This window comes from Podarcis filfolensis (genome assembly GCF_964270895.1).
Source record: "Podarcis filfolensis genome assembly, chromosome: 1".
Lineage (NCBI taxonomy): Eukaryota > Metazoa > Chordata > Lepidosauria > Squamata > Lacertidae > Podarcis > Podarcis filfolensis.
Genome location: NC_139604.1, coordinates 38,501,027 through 38,520,449, shown reverse-complemented (window position 1 = coordinate 38,520,449; position 19,423 = coordinate 38,501,027). Strand labels below are relative to the sequence as shown.

The 19,423-nt window shown below is 39.8% G+C and overlaps 1 protein-coding gene across 3 annotated transcripts in view; it reads right to left on the bottom strand.

Moving 5' to 3' along the window:
- The window catches only part of LRP1B (LDL receptor related protein 1B), a 764,381-nt gene that overhangs the window by 390,090 nt on the left and 354,868 nt on the right, over positions 1–19,423 (bottom strand). For all 3 annotated transcript variants that reach the window (XM_083581632.1, XM_083581633.1, XM_083581634.1), the window contains one exon: positions 5,952–6,089. In XM_083581632.1, the coding sequence (XP_083437758.1) occupies positions 5,952–6,089 (138 nt within the window). The remainder of the gene's footprint in view (positions 1–5,951; positions 6,090–19,423) is intronic.

Sequence of the window (19,423 nt, the reverse complement as noted above, 5' to 3'; positions counted from 1 at the left end):
AGCTTTGAAAGACATTGAAGCTTATAATGTAAAACAATCAAACATGATAAAACCATTTTTATTCTCTGCTACCATGAAGAAAAGAATTTATGCAGTTTGCTCACCAAGAACAAAAGACAATTGCATGTATCTATAAGCTGACAGTAAAGAAATAGCAGTGCCATCACCTGTTTCATTCAGTGTTCATATGCATTACCTTTTTATGCTTCAGATACAAGCATAATGTAACCTTGCACTGAAAAGCACTCTGCCTTGTGTATGTCCCATTTAAAATGTTAATGCAATGAATTAACACAACAGTAGTATTCTCCCCACTGTAAAAATCCATTCAATCATTTAAATACTTGATACAAAATTCTCGAGAAAATTACCCAAATCCCCTCCATCTCCCACAAGACAAAAAACCTGCATATTTAAAAGGTACATAAGTTACAAGAATGCTTATCTAAACTTTTATAACAAGGTTTCTGCAAGCAAATTGCAGAAATACATTGGATTCAGTTTATTTTCTTTATGTATTTATTTTATTCTTAGCACCCACTCACCTTTCCTTCCTCCCAGAGACTAAGTAGTTTGACATCTTTCCTATATTTAATGGAAATGAGGAGTTACATTCAGTCCTTTGTGTAAGAAACCTAAAAATAAGTAATCAGATCACTGGGGTGGTATTCAACTAAGGTTTACTCAGAGCAGATACATTTGTTTTATTTATTTTATTTTACAGTGGTATCTTGGGTTACAAACGCTTCGGGTTACGAACTCCGCCAACCCAGAAGTAGTTGCTCTGGGTTGCAAACTTTGCCCCAGGATGAGAACAAAAATTGCATGGTGGCAGCAGTGGGAGGCCCCATTAGCGAAAGTGCACCTCAGGTTAAGAATGGTTTCGGGTTAAGAACGGACCTCTGGAATGAATTTAGTTTGTAACCTGAGGTACCACTGTATTTATGAAATCTTTTTACCTCCCTACACCCGCAGGTCTTAGGGTGGTTCACAAGATAAAATTATAATATAAAAACATAAAATACATAATCCAAATAAAAATAAAAACAACCCAATAACACCCCCCAACACATTTTAAAAGGGCATTGGATGTCAATCAGCCAGAAGCCTGGTTAAAGAGGAACGTTTTTCCTGGCACCTAAATGTGTTTTATCCTGTGAACCGCCCTGAGACCTGTGGGTATAAGGTGGTATATAAGTAGTAGTAGTAGTAGTAGTAGTAGCAGCAGCAGCAGCAGCAGCAGCAGCAGCAGCAGCAGCAGCAACAACAACAACAACAACAACAACAACAACAACAACAACAACAACAACAAAGGCACTAGGTGAACCTTTGTTAGGCAAATGTTCATTTCATTCATTGAAATGAATGAGTTAAGACCACTAATTTTAATAGGTCTGCTCTGAGAAAAGTTAGTTGACTTACTCCCACAGCATATTGTTATGGGATTGTATGAGGCAATAATTCCCTAAAAGTCCTGGGTGCCAGCTTCTCCCCATAATTTCTCAAATTGGTAAATGTGAGGTTTGAAGTCAAGCCAGCTTCCTCAGGAGCTGGTCTTACGAGAAGTGCCATCCCATAACAAAGTCAAGTGATAGCAGGGTCATTACCCTGACATTCAGCATCATACAACAAAGGGGGAGGTTGCCAGGGTAACAAGGGGGTGTGATGTCACTGCAGGAAAAGAGGGTGTTCTTTTACACTGAGGTTTTTTGGCAAGGCATTCTGGGAACAAGACGGAGGAAGTAGGGAGAACTCAATGCTCTGAGAACCCGGGGTGGCTGAGGCTATGAGAGGAGCAATGAGGGAAGCTCTTGCGTATAATGTTCTGCACCCACTCCATTTTAGGCCTTAGGTGTAAATATGTGTAAAATGAACCATACTTCTGAAAGACGCTAGTCCCTGCTGTGCCTTGATTTCCCGAAAGAAACATAACCCTGGGTAAGCGCCCGGAACCCCCCTTACCAGAGCCGTCTTTCCCATTGGTCTTAGTGGTTTGTTGCGCCAGGGCGCTGGCCTCTCAGGGGCGCCCTAGTGAGTGGGGGAGCTGCGCTGCTTTGCTGACAGCCTCCCCTTTCCCTGCACGCCCGCCAGCCATATGGCTGGCGGGCAGGCACCTTTCTTCCCAAGCCTCTGCATTGGCTCTGCTCCTGGTCGTTGTCCTCCTCCTGTTTCCTGGCGAAAGGCAGCGCACAGCCTTCCTGGCTGCCTTCTTGGGCGCCCTGACACCAGAGAGCATGTCTGCCAGCACGTTTTCCTGCTTGATCGCCACCACACCGGTGATCGGGGCGGTGGGGGAGGCAGAGGACAATTTCCACCGCCCCCTCCCTTGTTTTGGAGTTGCTGGGGGGGGGCGCTGGAGGGATCTTTGCACCACGGTGCCGGATATGCTTAAGACGGCCCTGCCCCTTACACATCTTGCTACCGCTTGGCAGAGATTGATATTGGTGTGTAACAATACAGGCCAGGTTCACTGCACAAGACAGTTAACAAGCAGAGACTCCTTCAGTACTTGGAAGGTGTTGCCTTGAGTTTGGAAGCAAAAAATATTCCACCAACATTCTATCTTTGATTAAAATCGTTTTTGTGTTTCTTAGTCATCACAAGCAAAGCTTGTCCTTATCACAGATCTTTTCTAGCAAATCTACCACTGTAGAGGGGTATCTGAAAACAAATTAGGGCTTATACTTATACAGGATATTTAGTGTCAAACTGAGCATGAAGATACATGTTTGATGTATATATTATTTCATGTCATAAAACAAAAAGACGTAAGAATAAGGCAACAGCTATCCCTTTAATGTATACTCCTTTTCATGTGTTTGACTTTTAATCCATCTACTCCCTAGGTCCTACAGTAGCATTTATCTCCATGACTCTAAGCTTTTAAAGCGACAAACAAAAGCCATTATCTGTCGCTTGAATGAGCTCTTAGCTTCCTGTACCCCTTATTAAATTCTCTGCTATGCATATCAGTTGTGAATTACTGATCAGCACTGTTTTCAATTAAGCAGTCATGTGAATCTGAATTCGGTTCGCATGGCACTTCTTTAGTACCAGTACTAGACTACATTACAACATTTCAGTCTTAATTTCCATCTGCAAAGTGGAAATAACACTAACATACTTTGCAGGGTTGCCCCAGAAGAAACCACAAATGGCATCCTAGTAGCGTAAGTTGTCATCCATAGAGGGCTGTTCAGACATGAATCGAAATTGACAACTAACCCGTGCTTCTCTAGGATCCACAAATGGTCCCAAGTTACCAAGTAATTCAAATATTTTGCAATGAAAGCTTTAAATTTGAAAAAGAACATCAAAGCCAGGCGACCTAATCCTATATTCCCATGCACATACTGTACATGTTGTGCCAGCTGAGAACAGGTTACAGTGTTAAGCTTCTTTTGTTACCGGTAGGGTCAGCAGAGCACCAGACACAGACATCAATGCAGTTGCAATACAAGTGGACTGCTGCCCCTATTCCATGCCGCTGCGCTATGCAAACAGCTTTTACTGACACCGAGGTGGAATCTACACACATATAAAAAATGCTGCGAAAATGCTTTTGAAAAATATATTGAATTTGGCATAGTTCACTATCACCATTTAGTGTCACATTTGTATATTGCACTTTACAACACACTTAAAACGTTTTGTTTGCAGCTGTGTAGCTGAGTCCTGAGGTAGAGGAATGGCAGCACTGTGGCTGGTATAAAAAATTATAGCCTGAAGGTTTTCGGAATGGGCAACAGCACAACTTTTGCAGACGCACAAACTTTTGATGTTTTACACTGATTATTCACTTTTGAAATGCCTCCATATTTTAATAATTCATATTTTCTTTTGCAGATACAAAAGAAGACGAAAACCCATAAAGGCCACAATAAAGAAAAGAAAGCAATCAAATCAAGAACATCATTCCATGGGCCACTACATAGTGATTCACCCTGATTGCAGTTATACATTCTGAATTTATAAATTAGGCTTTTAAATGTTTTATTTAAATTTTACAAACACTTATTTCCCTTGAAATCAGCATTCATAAATCAATTTCAGAATTTTGTTCTGAAATATACACGTTGCATAACGAATTGCACACCTTTTTAAAAAGTGATTTCTTTAAATCAGAATAGTTGTATTGGATTTGCCAAGTACCTAACAATGGAAGCAATCAATAGAGTGACAACCCTGTATTTTTATTCAAGTTGTACAGATTTTGAGTGCCACTCTTTTGGCAGAGAACACAATCTATAAATATTAGAATAAAATAAATAGATCTAATGCTTGTGATGCTTCAGTATTTGTACATAAATAAGAACAGCTACCATTTTAATGAGCTGATTTATAACCTTGCAATGTTACTAATTAGGCTTATTCACTCATTTAGCAGTTTTAACAAACATATACGGGGGAAGGGTCCCAGGAGCATAATTCGTGTTGAGGGTAAGACAAATTGCACTTTAAAAACTGCCAAATTAAATGAATTCTTTTCTTTTGACAACTGTATGAATAGCACTTTATATCATAAAATGCTGACGTTTTCTTAATGCCATTCTTAATAGTTAATTAAAGATTCAAATTCTCAGAAATACAAAATGATTTGGTCTACTGAACCATTTCCCACTTTGACCACCAAAACAGCGTAGGGCAGAGAATAACATTAAAAACCTTACATACTTTATGTGTGAACATGTGAATGCCAGCACAGAGCATTATCTGATATCGCACATCAATCAAATCCCTAAATGTGGAAGCAATAGTAAGTCTGCTATGGCTTTGCAGTTATGACTACTACCAAATATTTGCTCAAGGTAAGCCAGATGAACATGTACCGTATTTTTTGCTCTATAAGACTCACTTTTTCCCTCCTAAAAAAGTAAGGGGAAGTGTGTGTGCGTCTTATGGAGCGAGTGCAGGCTGTGCAGCTATCCCAGAAGCCAGAACAGCAAGAGGGATTGCTGCTTTCATTGCGCAGCGATCCTTCTTGCTGTTCTGGCTTTTGAGATTCAGAATATTTTTTTTCTTGTTTTCCTCCTCCAAAAACTAGGTGCGTCTTGTGGTCTGGTGCATCTTATAGAGCGAAAAATACGGTATACACATTAAATATACATCTCAGGGTAAGCCAAAACGTAGAAACCAGACAAATGATTAGTGAAGAATCACGAGGAATACCAAGATGGATATGGAACCACTGCTAAATTGAATCTAGTCTGGCTCTGAAGCAGGGGTACCAACTTAAATAAATATTTGGGGGTTAGGTAAGCCCCACCCTGCATAATTGATCACAAGAGGTGATGCATGCACACCATTTGAATGCCCTTCAACTTGTGGGGGGCAGGCTTCAAATATTTTATGAAGGGGCAAAGGGACCTTGGTGTTTAGGAGCTGACTCCTATGCCCTGAAGTGGGTTTAGAGAAGGTGGAAGTGGGTTGATGAATGAAGGCGAGATACCAAAAGTAGCATGGATGACCAGCACACAGAGGGGAGTCAGAGAAGATGATGTTGGAAAGGCAAAGTTGGGTACACTCATTTTATTTAACTGCGGCTACAAAAGGGGTGTTTCCTAGCCATTCATATTCTGGCAATATGTCATGGCGTGTGACGATGAGGACAGTTTATAAGTGGTAGCGATAGAACTGAGAGGAGGGAACTTTCAGAATCGGAAGAATTTCGTACAACCCCAGATGCCCCTCTGCCCACAAGCCCCACCACGTTTTATAACATTTGCTTGCAAGACGGGGGAAGAAAGCAAAGAACAGCCCCAATCCAGCTAAAGTTCAATAAAGCTGTTAGAAAGCTAAAAGGTTCTGATTAAGCATAGAAGTGGTGAAACTTGCATTTAATGTATCCACAAGAGTAAATCTAAAAGTTAAAAATAATACACAAACTCAACCACTATGACCCCTAAACTCCTGAAAGTGGGATGTTTCAAACCATCATCAAATTCACTTACCCCGACAATGTACGCCTTCATCATATCCATCAGGACAGTCATACACGCCATTGCAGAGTAGAGACAAATGAATACATCTGTTGGTGCCAATACATTTAATATGATTCAGGGGACACTTGAATTCTGTTTCTTCAGGACCTAAAAAAAGAATAGATACAGGCTAATTAATATGCATTCTGATTCTGTTCAAATAAATAAAGATTAGTAAAGCAAAGAAAGTACCCTACTGTCACGTATTTGCATAATATTTCCACTTTAATGCTAGCTGCAAGCTTTTCTATGCATTTGTCTACTATGCAGCTTTTCTGTGCATTACCAGCAGAATTATAGTCTCTTAATAAGGATTAACATAATTAAAAGAAAATCAACTGTTTAAAGAGGATTATTTTTTAAAAATGAAGACTATGCAATTTATCATTTTTATGGCAGGTTTACTTTTCTCTAAAGATTAGGGATGCTGAAAATTATATTTAGCAACGTTAAGGACAGTGTGCAGATTGTTTTCAAATATTATTCAGTTCTTATTTTTCAATATGATTACAACACAAGCCTGCTAGTCTGTTATTTAGGAGACCTTAGGCAAGGACTTAACCATTTATAGCAGAGAAGGGTAAAACAACCTAGACAAAAATGCATTCATTATGACATATGGCAACATCAAGAACACCAAAATACTAATTATTATCGTGCCTTGGTAAATTATTGTTTTGTGCCCATTTGCTATGAATCAGATTATGTGCCTTAAATTAGTAATTGTGGGGCACAGCCCATTGGTGTGACCCATCGCAGACCCTCCAAGTCAGGGATGTCCCTGATTTAGAGAAACTATCCCGGTTTCTGATTTGATCTTGGAATGTCACACTTTTCCTAAGGATGTCCCTATTTTCATTGGAGAAATGTTGGAGGGTATGGAGTTATCTGATCCCCAAGCCGTCTGAAGTCAATCCTGTATAAGGAAGATTTTTTAAAAAATGTTTAATGTTTTATTATGTTTTTATATATGTTGGAAGCTGCCCTGAGTGGCTGGGGCAACCCAATAAGTTGTGTGGGGTATAAACAGTAAAATTATCATTATGGAATGGGATGTCCCTATTTTCATTGGAGAAATGTTCGAGGGTATGCCATTGTATTTCTGGGTGGGTTGCACAACTGGGAGGTTTTTTAAATGCCCTCCTCCATTTCCAGGGGCTGTTTCACCAAGCCAACAGCGTAACAATACTGTTCTGTAGCCCCTTTAAAATTCAGGATCACTCTCTCCCTCTATGTCTTGCTTAAATTCTGTTTGAATATATACTGCCAGCATATGCCCATACAATATACACTTGTTAACTATTGATGTGATATTCTTGCATTTTCTGTTGTAGAGCAGGAAAGTAGAAGGGAGAAGTAGGGATGGTAAGGTAAAGTTAAGTCACAGATGGGTCTCAAAATACTAAGTTTATAGGTGGGCCTCACATCAACATGTTTGATAAGTGCTTCATTAAATGTTAAGTTTGTTTGAAGTCCTAGATTCAGGAAATCTAACTAGCAGCCTGAAAGCTCATTCTGGTCCCCATGGGCTTCCCATCTGGTCCCAACATAGCTCATAATCCACAATTGTGGTTCATGCAATAGCTCCGATTTAAACAAAGGACTGTTTATCGGCAACTTACAGAGGGTAGCTCTGTTAGTCTGTTGCAGCAAAAATAAAGTACATTGTGGCACCTTGAAGACTAACAAATTTCCGTGTACACAGCTTCAAACACCAATGGTAGCAGCACACCAGAGCCAGAGTAAATGGTAATGTGTACACAGTTTTAGGGGGTTTACCCTAGAAAGGGTAAATTTGGATTAAACAGAGGGAAATACAACCTGGCATTTTGATGCCAACAATGTCATTGTATGCATGAGGAGCACTGAACACACAAGGAAGACCCATCTCGAAGCACACTGAGCCAGCCAAAGATGGATAAAAGGAGTGATAGTTTAGTTCTTTTTCACATTACAGTGAAAATCAGAAAAGTTCTTTTATTCTATTGACAGAAAAATAATTTGCATCAGTCTTCCACAAGATTACCTTCCACTATACTAAGTCAATTGGCTCCTATACTTCCTTCTGCTAAAATATACAGACTCTCCTATAAAGAGAATGAACATTCTGAAATCTTTAAAATATTATCTGACTTATCCCCCAGTGAAGGGGATCACACAACTACTTGCAAAGGCCTATTTGTTTGTGAACAGGGGATGGTTTGAAGTGAAGATGAATAGACTCCCAGAAATATATATTAATCATGAAACTACATTTCCAAGGGGAATTTTTTATTCTGTTTACAAAAACAAATAAGCAATAGATTAAGAGGGCTGATTAACATACAAATGTGATTATTCTGACATTGAGTGGTCTGGGTATATGTAGTTAATATTCTTTCTTGGCATATTGCTCTCTCAAGGCCAGGTAATATTGTAAAATAAAGTTATGCTAGGATTGAGTGAGAAAGCCTGTAAGCAAAGGGTTGGTTCATCCCTCCTTCCATTCAGGGTCTCCTCACCCTAGGGGTTTTCAGTGCTCTGATGCTAGAAGAGGAATGCACTCAGTCAATCTTGATAATTTATTTCCTCAGTATAGAAGATACTGGGAGAAAATATCCTGACCTAAGCAACTCTATGATGTGCTAAAGATGATCTTGTGGCCAGGATAAGAGCTTGTACTATGTTGCTATTCCTAGTTAACCTAGGCATCATATATTTAAGAAAATGAAGGTAGTTTGCCTGAGCTGGGCCCCTTATGTGTTTTGTAGGGTTTTGCAGAGTAGGTCAACACAGCTGCAAAAATATAATTATAAAATTTCACTTTAAATTTAAAATAAGCTTTGCATGCCTTAGGTTTGCCATTATGTGCAACCATGCAGCTATCCAGAGGGGGATGGGGAGGGGCCATGGGTTAGGAGACTCATAGTGACTAGGCTGCCATAATGTGAGTGACACCAGCAGGTAGAAGAGAACTGGAATTTAAGAGTTCATGCACAGTGACGGAAGATCCGTGGCACCCTAGAGCTGCATCCCTGTTCATGACAGCTTGGTAATGCATAAAGTCATCAGAATTCCATGGGACTTAGTTCTCAGAAAACATGTATAGCAGTGATGGCCAAACTCGGGCCACCAGCTGTTTTTAGACTACAATTCCCATCATCCCTGACCACTGGTCCTGTTAGCTAGGGATGATGGGAGTTGTAGTCCAAAAACAGCTGGAGGGCCAAGTTTGGCCATCACTGATGTATAGGATCAGACTACATGTGAAAGGCAGATGTGTGAAAGGTCACAGCTAAGCTCAGAGATAATTGCATCCTGTGTGTGTGTGTGTGTGTGTGTGTGTGTGTGTGTGAGAGAGAGAGAGAGAGAGAGAGAGAGAGAGGAATGACTTTAGCATTCAATAAAGGGGATGGGCAAACAGGAGCACCCCTGACTGTAGGCTGCAAAGAAAGATGAAAGCTGCCTTTGCTACCTCAACATTCTGCCCAAGGTTCAGCAGGAACTCACCTTAGGGCACAGGGAAGTCAGGGCAGTAGAGAAAGGTTTGGCACTCCCCACCCTCAGGGCACTTCTCCTCAATGTGAAGCATTCCCCCACCCCTAGGGAATGGGCTGTGACTACGCACTCTCAGCAAGAATTACCGTGGAAAGAGCTTTTACCTTTCTTACTGGGTTTTGCAAAGGTCTCACCTAGGCTCTGGAAGTGGTATCTTGGAGAGACCTGCAAGATCTTGCACTGGCTACTAAAGGCAAGACTGCTCATGTGAGGGTGGTTTCAGGGGCTCGTTCTGATTATAAGCAATTTCGGTTTTACATGCTACCCCCTGGAACGTAACCCCCACGCAAGATGTGATCCTAGTAGTATTACAAAAAAAGGTCAGTACAACAATGGAGTCAAAGTTTTAAAGCAATCAGAAAAAAATGTCACTCTACTTTAAAATGTTCAATGTTGTTTTTGTCCCTACATATCCTCCTTCCTCAATAAAACCACATCCTTCTGCTACTGGAACAGTCACATTACAATGAGAAGACGGAAATTATGTTCTCTCTCGAAATGATCTCATATATGACCATACAACATAATTCAATAATACATAATGCATTTGAGGACACCATGTATCAGGGAAAGACAGTTTGATATAAATCGTCTCAGATTTTAAATTGGTTTTTTAAAATAAAGAAATACAGATGAATCATTCTTTCGAGGGCTCACATTCTTTGCTGTTCTATAATTATCCCCTCTCCCTGTGGAAGTGCATATAAAAGTGGTTCTTAATGCAAGTTTTTGCCTGTCTGTGTTTGTACATATGCATACAGAAAGTAACCACTATCATTTGGAAGTTTGGAGTGTCATGAGACAAAGATTCTTGAGAGCAGAAGAAGTAAGGCAAGGCCTACAAGGCTTACACAATCATTCAAGCCTAAGCCTGTTAACTGTTAACAGCAAACTGCTAAGTCACTGTGACTCGTGACCCATCTTGAGTGATGACTCATTCTCCCTATAAAAGCAGCCAGCCTCTCTGTGGGCCTCAGTGTTTGTCTGTCTGTCTAGCTCAGTGTGTGTGTTTGTGTTGTTCCAGACAGAGTGGCTCCAGGACTCCAGTTAATCAGCAACTAAGACTGTGCCTCTGTGAAGAGACAGATATATGCTCTGAGCACTCTGTGTATGCTCTTTAACTATGCTGTTTATGAACAACTTTATTTTCTCTAGTAAAAGTTTTATTCTGTTTATGAAGAAGACTCTGTGATTAATTTATTGCTGCGTGACATGGAGCAGGTGGTCATTCTTCAAATGATCATCCCATAATTAAGTGAAAGAGTGTTTGAGTTGGGTCCTGGATTTTGGGTTGCTTCTTGGATTTTATCTGAAAAATCTATCTTGTTAAGTCAGTCTACACATGTTGGACTGTTCATACAGTATGTGTAGCTCACATGTATAATTTGGTAATGTGAGGGATGGGGGGAGGTGTGTCAGGTGAATTGGGAGGCACTGTGTCTTGTCACTCCTACTGTGCTCAAGGATTGCCATATCCATCCCTGGGACAGAGAGAGAGAAAGAGAGAGAACGCTCTAGTGATGTTACCTACAGCTTTCTGTAAAGAAAGCAATTTAAAATCTTTATTTCATCAATATTTCAAATCCAAATCGATTTATCCACATGTGCTTAGCTTAATATTGTGAGGTACTGACTTGTCCAAGAACTTTAAAATCATAGGGAACATGGATCTCCAATGAACACAAACCCAACATGAGCGTACCACAGTCCCTATATCTTCAAATGTTTTCTTTTTAAAATCAATTTGCAAATAATTACTCTGAGCACAAAATGAATCAGCTGCCTTTCCTACCCTCAGCTGTGCATTGAGTGGTCAGAGGGTGGCAGGGTGACCGTGTAGTGACCTCAGAGATGGGAGTCCTTCTGGGTGAGAGAGGAGCTCTCCTTCCATTGACCTTGGATCTTTGTAGTTCCCCAAAATGCCAGCCAGGACCTCACCTATCACAAGTCTTCAGATGCTTGTCATAATATCCTTGGTACTGGCAATCAAAACAAAGGTTTCTCTGCAGTGGTTTTCATAAAGCAAGCACCTATGGACTCTCTCTGCAGTATTATCTGATGAAGTTGATTAATGACTGTAATTAAGATATTTAAGCTAGAAAGAGCAATCCATACAACTACCATTAGAACTATGTTTTATAAGCATAGGCTGAAATGGTAATGCTGTACTCCTGAAGAATACAGTATTTGGGCAATTGAATTTAAACACATACACAGGCAGTGGAAAGGGAATTCAAAGGGGTGCAAGCCTAATTGTCATGCACTATACACAGCAAATTAAAGGACTGAAGCTAAAGTCTGGGACACACTCCCCAGCCATGCCCAATTGCCCTTAGTCTGAAAAGGGCTGCCTTACTCACCCACAGGGCTCTGTGTGAACTATGACAGCCCCTTTCAGACTAGTATCAATCATACATCCTCCTGCACATTCCCATTTGACCGTTCATGCATTCAAACTGAATGTCTGAAGACAGCTTTGGTGAGGCTTAAAACTGAGTAAACCTGGAAATCTTAACTGTTTGCACAATGTAGAAATTTTGGGAGGAAGAAAGCAAAAAGACAGTAAACATTCAAGTACTGGGGGGGGGGCATACGGTAAGCAAGTTGATAGCAAGTGATAACAAATATATCAGCATTCTCTTTCTAGAATCATAGAACTGTAGAGTTGAAAGGGACCCTGAGGATCATCTAGCCAATGCAGCAATCTCAATTACATAATGCATACAGAAGCATGGTGTCTAAGTCTAAACAGATTGAAAGTCCCATTCATATGCAATCCCTTTTGCATAGTTCTATGCAATGTGCTGCTGTTTGCAACGATATTACCATTTAACTGAGTTTGGGAGCATCTCAGTATGATGTATACTTTGTTTAGTCCCTTTAAATAAAACAATCATATCTGTATTGTATTTGCATTGCAGCTGACTGAAGGATCCTAGCAGCGCAACAACAATGAGCATCGGTCTCAACAAACAACAACAAAAGAGAGAGCACTATGACAAACAATAGATGATGGCAAGTATTACCTGCAAAGCTCAAATATAAAAGTTACAGAACTAGACCTTGGCTTCATTAAATCATTTTAGCTTTGTTCAAGTCATTGGAGCACCTCCAGTTTACAGCACCCCAGGACGAGCTCAAAGTAAATTGGTCTTTTTGTAACAAAACAATCAAACAACTGTATACATATACTCTCAGAAAGAAGAAACTGTTTTGGCTTTTAGTTTTGTTTTGGTACATTTCACTCCAAGTGAGAGCTTCCAGTTTCCATCAACAGGATGCCATTCATTCTGGCTTATGCTTAAAGTGTTGCAGTACAATTAAGCTGTTCCAGACTTCCACATAAATGACCCATTCAAATTAACTTGAGAAGGGTGGTTGTATTGGCATCAGAGACTTAATGGCTTGAAAACGGCAAATGTGCATCTAGGCCTGATTATTGTACAGTAGTGACACAATAAGATCTAAATGAATGGACTGTGTCCTCCTACTGTGCCTACAGCTTATTTGTGCAACTTAATGATCAAGCCCAACCACATTCAGTTTCAGAGTGAATGACACAGACTTATTGGAGATATTAATGCACCCATGCTTGCTGATTGGTTCTTTCATGCAATGGTTTTCTTCCAGTCATTGTCTAATGAAAGTGAGAAAGGTGAAACCAATCTTTTGCATACTTACTTGGAATCAGCTCACTGATTTCAACAAGACTTACTCCCTAGTAAGTGTGCATAGGATCAGCGCCTCAGGGGCTTGAAAATAAATAACCCAGCTTAAATTTCTAAGATGCGAGAAGAGCTTTTAATGCAGGCTGCTGTAGGCAATCTCCAACAAGCACCAACATTCTTCAATTTGGTTATGTCTCTTTTCTCTTAGCCCTGCTTTCTGCATGTAATTTTCCAAACCATCATTTCCACTTCCCTCTCACCTGATATTAGTGAGAAAATAACAGACATTTGTTCAACTTGTTTTCAGCCTCAGTTTGCATTACTTCCATTAAAAAAAAAAGAAATTCTTTCTCCCATTGTGAATAACATTTTCTCTTGTAATGGATCCTTGGTGAAGTTGGAATTGCTTGAATGATTTGCTCTAACTGCTGTAACTACATTGATAGGTTTTAACTTTGTGGAAAATTTTGGTCCCATGGGGTTTTCCTCCTTTTTAAAGCTATGGAGCTGATAGCTTTTTATTACTGGGGAACATAAAGAAAGGCAAATGGAAATAACACATGAATGATTAGGCAGTGCAAGTGTCCCCCCACAGCATGTTGCAGTTATATGTCCCACTCCAATGAGAAGCATCAAAAATATATATGAAGGCATATACTAATAGCAATTTCAAAACTCTGTCAGTCCTTATGTTGCCAAAATGTTACCATCTACAACTAAAAGAAAGGTATCTGCTGGCTTAGGAGGACCTTAAGGCTTGTATAAGTATGAATCATCTTGGGGGGGAGAACTCTGGGGAACCCCATTCTCCCTCCCCAAGCCCAGAGTCTGTTCACTGGAGAGAATAATGCAGACAATCTGTTTAGGAGGGAGGGATGAAAAACTAGGGGGAGGAAAATGGAATGGACTATTGACACTGAAAGGACATTGAACAGAAAGACCCCACACTGCAACAATTGTACATTGTTGTCTTAAATTAAAAGTATTATTTTCTGTAACACACACACACACCAGCTTAGAACTAGAGCGATGACCAGGCTGACTTGCTGTTGGGGCCAACAGATTGGGATATGCAGGCTTTGAGAGTAACCTTCATTAGATGCAGTGAAGTGCCAAAGTGATGAGATTTATAAGGATTATCTGGCAAAACCATAGGTACAAAACCATAGCAGTAGTTCAAAAAGAAGGAATGCATGTTTCTTTAAGATGCAATGGGAACAAGGATAGCTAGAAACCACCCTCTTGAGAAATTTCACTAGTCTTCACTTTGCTTGAAATTCACATTTTTCTCAAACCAAACATTTCCATTTCTCCCTTGAAATTTTGCTTTAAGGTCAATATGAATGGCAATTCTAGGACCAGTATTGGATTTACACCAATTATTTGCATTACAAATATTAGGAAGTGGCATAAAGCAACCATTACAGTCATGGGTAACTATGCTCCTTAAGCAGTTTTTAAATGGTCCTCTTCTTTGAAATCATTTCCTTGCTCCGCCCCCCTCAATTTGCTGGATAACTGTGTTAAAAGTTTATTCCCCCCCTTTACCTATGAATGCCTTCCTAAACCTTTAAAATGTGTTCCACTCTGAATCTGCCCTAAAAAGAATGCCTATAGTTCAGAAATTACATTATTGCACATGCACATTGCAGTGGATGATGCTAGCTAATAAGTAACATTGAGCAGTAACATCATTAGGGGGAAAAACAGTTTGGCATTTGGAAAGGAGCAATTAAGAAATCGCAAGAGGATGCAGATTGCCTTATTGACTAAATTTGGTTTTTGAATTCTTAATGCCTCCTGTACATTATTTTAGGAATCTTACTTGCAAAATTAGAGTGTGCCTCTAATCTTTAGTTGAAAAAATATCTTCAGAATTATAGTTAATTAAGTCAAAGCTAGCCTGCACATTTTTCTTAAGGAAAAAGAGAAACCAGAAACGTAAACTGAAACCTACAGTTCACACACATGAAGACTGAGAAGCCCCTACCAATTGCACAAGAAAGAATTCTTCAGAGCACATTGTCCAACCATTTCAAGAACAAAATTGTGAACCTCTGCAACTGAATTGAAAATCAAAGAAAATGTGGCAAAGACTTCTTTAGCTTGCAGAATGCTTAAATAGCTGCTGGTATTCTTTATATTCTAAGAGACTGACATAAAAGCTTTGTTAATGGATTTTTCTGGTGATTTAATACAACACACTAAAAGCAATGTTTAATGCCTGTTGTAGTAAGAAATGAATGTTGTCTCATGTAAATTGTCATTCATTGGTTATGAGGAACCTATTAGTAATTTTAAAGGGTGTTTTTTTTCTCTTAAACTTAATTAGCATCACACATTTTGAGGCTTCCTTGTGTCAATTGTTGTAATGATTTGGTGTCTGTGCATGCTAAAGAATGGGCTGATAATAAGTGCCTCAGCTTGAGAGAAATGATAGTAAGGTGAACAAAAGGGTGTTAATTACCCATACAATTAAAATGTCCAATACCAGCAATATTGTAACACTTCCCCACTTATGGTTCGGATATTTATGCACCCAACTTGAATAAATGTCAGCAGAAAAACGTAGATGTTGATCTTTGCAGAAATGTAGTGAGTATAGGTAACAGAAGTACAAGGTTTATGATGACAGCAAAATAGTAGGCACGTAATTTGAAGATCCTATACAATAACCGTCTGCTATTCTTTTTATTCTTTCTGATTTAAAAGGAAACGAGCAAATGGCAAAAATCTTTTGTAAATGCACAGTGTTCCCTGAATTTACAGGACCATACAACATTTTCCTCAACTATTGGTATATCGGTTAGAGTGTCAGACTAGGACCTGAGATACCAGGGTACAAATCTCCACTTGGCCATCAAGACTATCACGGGGGGGGGGGGCGTGTTCTAAAGCCAGTTGCTACCTCTCAGCCTAAACAACACCACAGAGTTGTTGAGAAAGGGACGAACCATGCGTGACACCCTGAGCTGCTTGGAGGAAAAAAAGTGGGAAATAATTGTAAATAATATATATATCATATTAAAATATGCATAATTAAATTAAATATTTACTAGAATTAAAGTTGGAGGATTTGTTTGTTTGTTTTAAAAAAGAAATGTGAAGCAACAACACACAAACAAAAAACACCCTACCAGAATGTCCAGCTCATTTAATACAAGTTTGAGAAAAGTATGTTTTCATAATTATTAATTCTTTTGGTATTTCCTATACAATGTTCTCATCTTATAGTTGAGGAATTCAAGAGTTGGATACAGGATCTCCCCTCTCTGGAGGTAGCAGCCCTGAGTAGAGTTATGTCCAATAAGTTCCCATCAGCAGAAAAAGGAGAAGTCTTCCCCCCCCCCAAAAAAAACCCTCTTCCCTTGTAACCCCCAGTGCTTTGCTGTTCTAGAGGGTCTTCCAACTTTCTGAAATAGTGGGAAGATGGAAGCAGGAGGAGAGGACAACTGACAAATATTGTCTCTTCCCCTGTTCCACAACGGGGATTTTTCCACTAGAAGATTGAAAAGCCTTCTGTTCACAGAAGGCAAAATCTGGATCCAAGCCATAGTATTTTCTACTCTTAGCAATTATGAAAATGGGAAAATATTATGGAAGGCTGACTCTCAGTAGTCGGGGGTTGGAGGCATGTGGAAAAGATAAAGGTTTGGGGCAAGAACTGTCTTTTAGTTGTACACCCGTTGGCTATAGCCTACCTTCTTAGTTAAAAATGTTGTTTTTGCTGGGTGATGTTCACTGCTATATTAATGTGTAATTTAGGTATTTACATGAGAATTTGCCATTATAACATTCATACTTTTGAAAACAAAATATGTTATTTACAGAGCCAACGTGGTCCTTTCAAATTATGGATCACTTTTAAAATAGAGGGGATGAGGGAATCAAAGTATTGCATTATTTAATCTGTGTTGTCACTAATTTTCAAGCTTTTTTACTTTTAATGCAGCAGTGTAATGTATACTTTTTAAAAAATAATTGCCTATTTTTCAGTGTATTTCATTCACTTTTGTCCTCTAGAAGAACACATAAATGTAAATGAAATCTCACTGAAACAGAATGTGTAAATCATTTCTTCATACGATGTACTGCACAGAAATAATATAAAACCATTTTACCTGTGAGAATTCAGTTGAACATTATAGCAGTTATAAAGTGCCTTTTTACGATGTAAAAGCAAAAACTGCATCTAGAAGAAAAACTTTACAAATCACAGACATTGTGACTTCTTTTTGGCTTTAACATGCTGAACAGTGCGCAGGGGGAGGAGAACGGAGATCGTTCGGTTGCTGATGGAATGATCAGAGGGCCTTGATTTCTTTCCTATGTTTCTATGCGGAGTTGCATGTGCAATGTGAATATGAACGCCACTCACAAACACTTATCCATTGTGATTGACAGATATTTTTATAGTGTTCTGATTGACTATCAGGAGGGTACTTTTATACGACGGCATCTAACAACATCATTGCCACTCATGCAATGGAACTTCCCTTCCCTCTCATTCCCCCATGAAATTTTCTCCAGAGAGTTGAGGGGAACATCTAGAGCAGATATGAGGTGAAGTGGAGAGGGGCAGGGAAGGAAGGAGAAGTTATGTTGCACAGGCAGAAGACTTCTGCTCATGCAGTGATTTCCTTGACTACAACCCTCCATTTACTTCTTTTGTATTGGTATGCTGTTCACAATTTTATAAGCCATTGGGTCAAATAACATTATATAAATGAACCATAACATAACTATGTTACAGAAGTTACATCAACAGGATTAATTGTACCAAGGGCCTCCAATTCCATTCAGAAACTAAATGACTAAAAGATATATCCAGATTCCGAGCAGACCAGTTACTCAACCAAGTCAGAACAGAGCAGATCCACATTTCTATTCCACTTCTTATCAATTGGGAGTATCCTGTTAGAGCAGCAGACAACTTCCAATTGGAAATTCTGTTCTACACCCAAGCTTCTGAGACTTATGTGCAGGTTCTTCAAAAGTACATATAGTAATACATTGAAAGCAAACATGAGATCAGTTTTAATTTGTGAATAATTGTTTTGTTAAACACAAACAGCATACTTTGTGTATGGATCCTGAACATAGTATAGAAATAGCATACTTGGTGGTTCAGTTGACTGAGATAACCTTTTATAGATACAGTAGTACCTCAGGTTACAAACGCTTCAAGTTACAAACACTTTGGGTTACAAGCTCCGCTAACCCAAAAGTAGTACTTTGGGTTGCGAACTTTGCCCCAGGATGAGAACAGAAAACGCGTGCTGGCGGAACGGCAGCAGTGGGAGGCCCCATTAGCGAAAGCGTGTCTCTAGTTAAGAACAGTTTCAGGTTAAGAACGGACCTCCGGAACAACTTGAGTTCATAACCTGAGGTACCACTGTATCAGTTAACAATGCAGAAGTAGAGGCTGTTCCCCCCTCCCAGCTTTCTGGCTTTTTCTGTTAATGCATAAGGAAGGGAATTTCGCAGCATTTTCAACTGCCTCACAAAATCTGCTTGGGCACACTTCATAGGAGCTGAGAAGCCTTTAAATAAAACAAGAAGCAATAATTCCTTGGGACTCAGTGATTAAATTTAATAAACTACTAGGACTCCCATCTCCCTTGTTTCACCAACAATATTTCATCCCACAACAAAATTGAGGATGTGAGGGAAAAGAAACCAGCCCTTTTGGGAGAAAGTGAATTATAAAACCTTCAGTGTGAGGTATTAGAGAAACAAAAGGTGTGCAGTTTTAAGAAATATGTCAAAAGTCACAGGCACAGTATTACCTGCCAACAAGGAATTTTGCACTGCATTATCTACAGGGTTGTCTTACCCATAGGCACTAGGGGTGCAGGGCACCTGGGTGCTGGGCTCTCAGGGGCACCAGGCTGAGAGTCCATGGCCCGAGAGTTGAGTCTGGGGAAGAGCCCACCTGTTGGTCAGAGCACCACGGCGGGCTCTTCTGCTGTGGGTGGCTCTGCGCTGTGAGTTCAGGGCGACCGAGCCAACGAGACACTGAAGTGGCCAGCCAGCTCCGCCCTCCTGCACACCTGGGACTGGGCAACCTGGGGAGAGGGGTGCGCCAGGCACTTCTTTGCACCCCGGCACTGCATATGCTTAAGACAGCCCTGATTATCTATTTGCTAAAAGGTATTTGGGACTTCCCTTCTCCTTAGTCTGGAAACTACTGGTAGTGGGCAACAATGAAACACAATTGCTGACAGGAGTGATAGA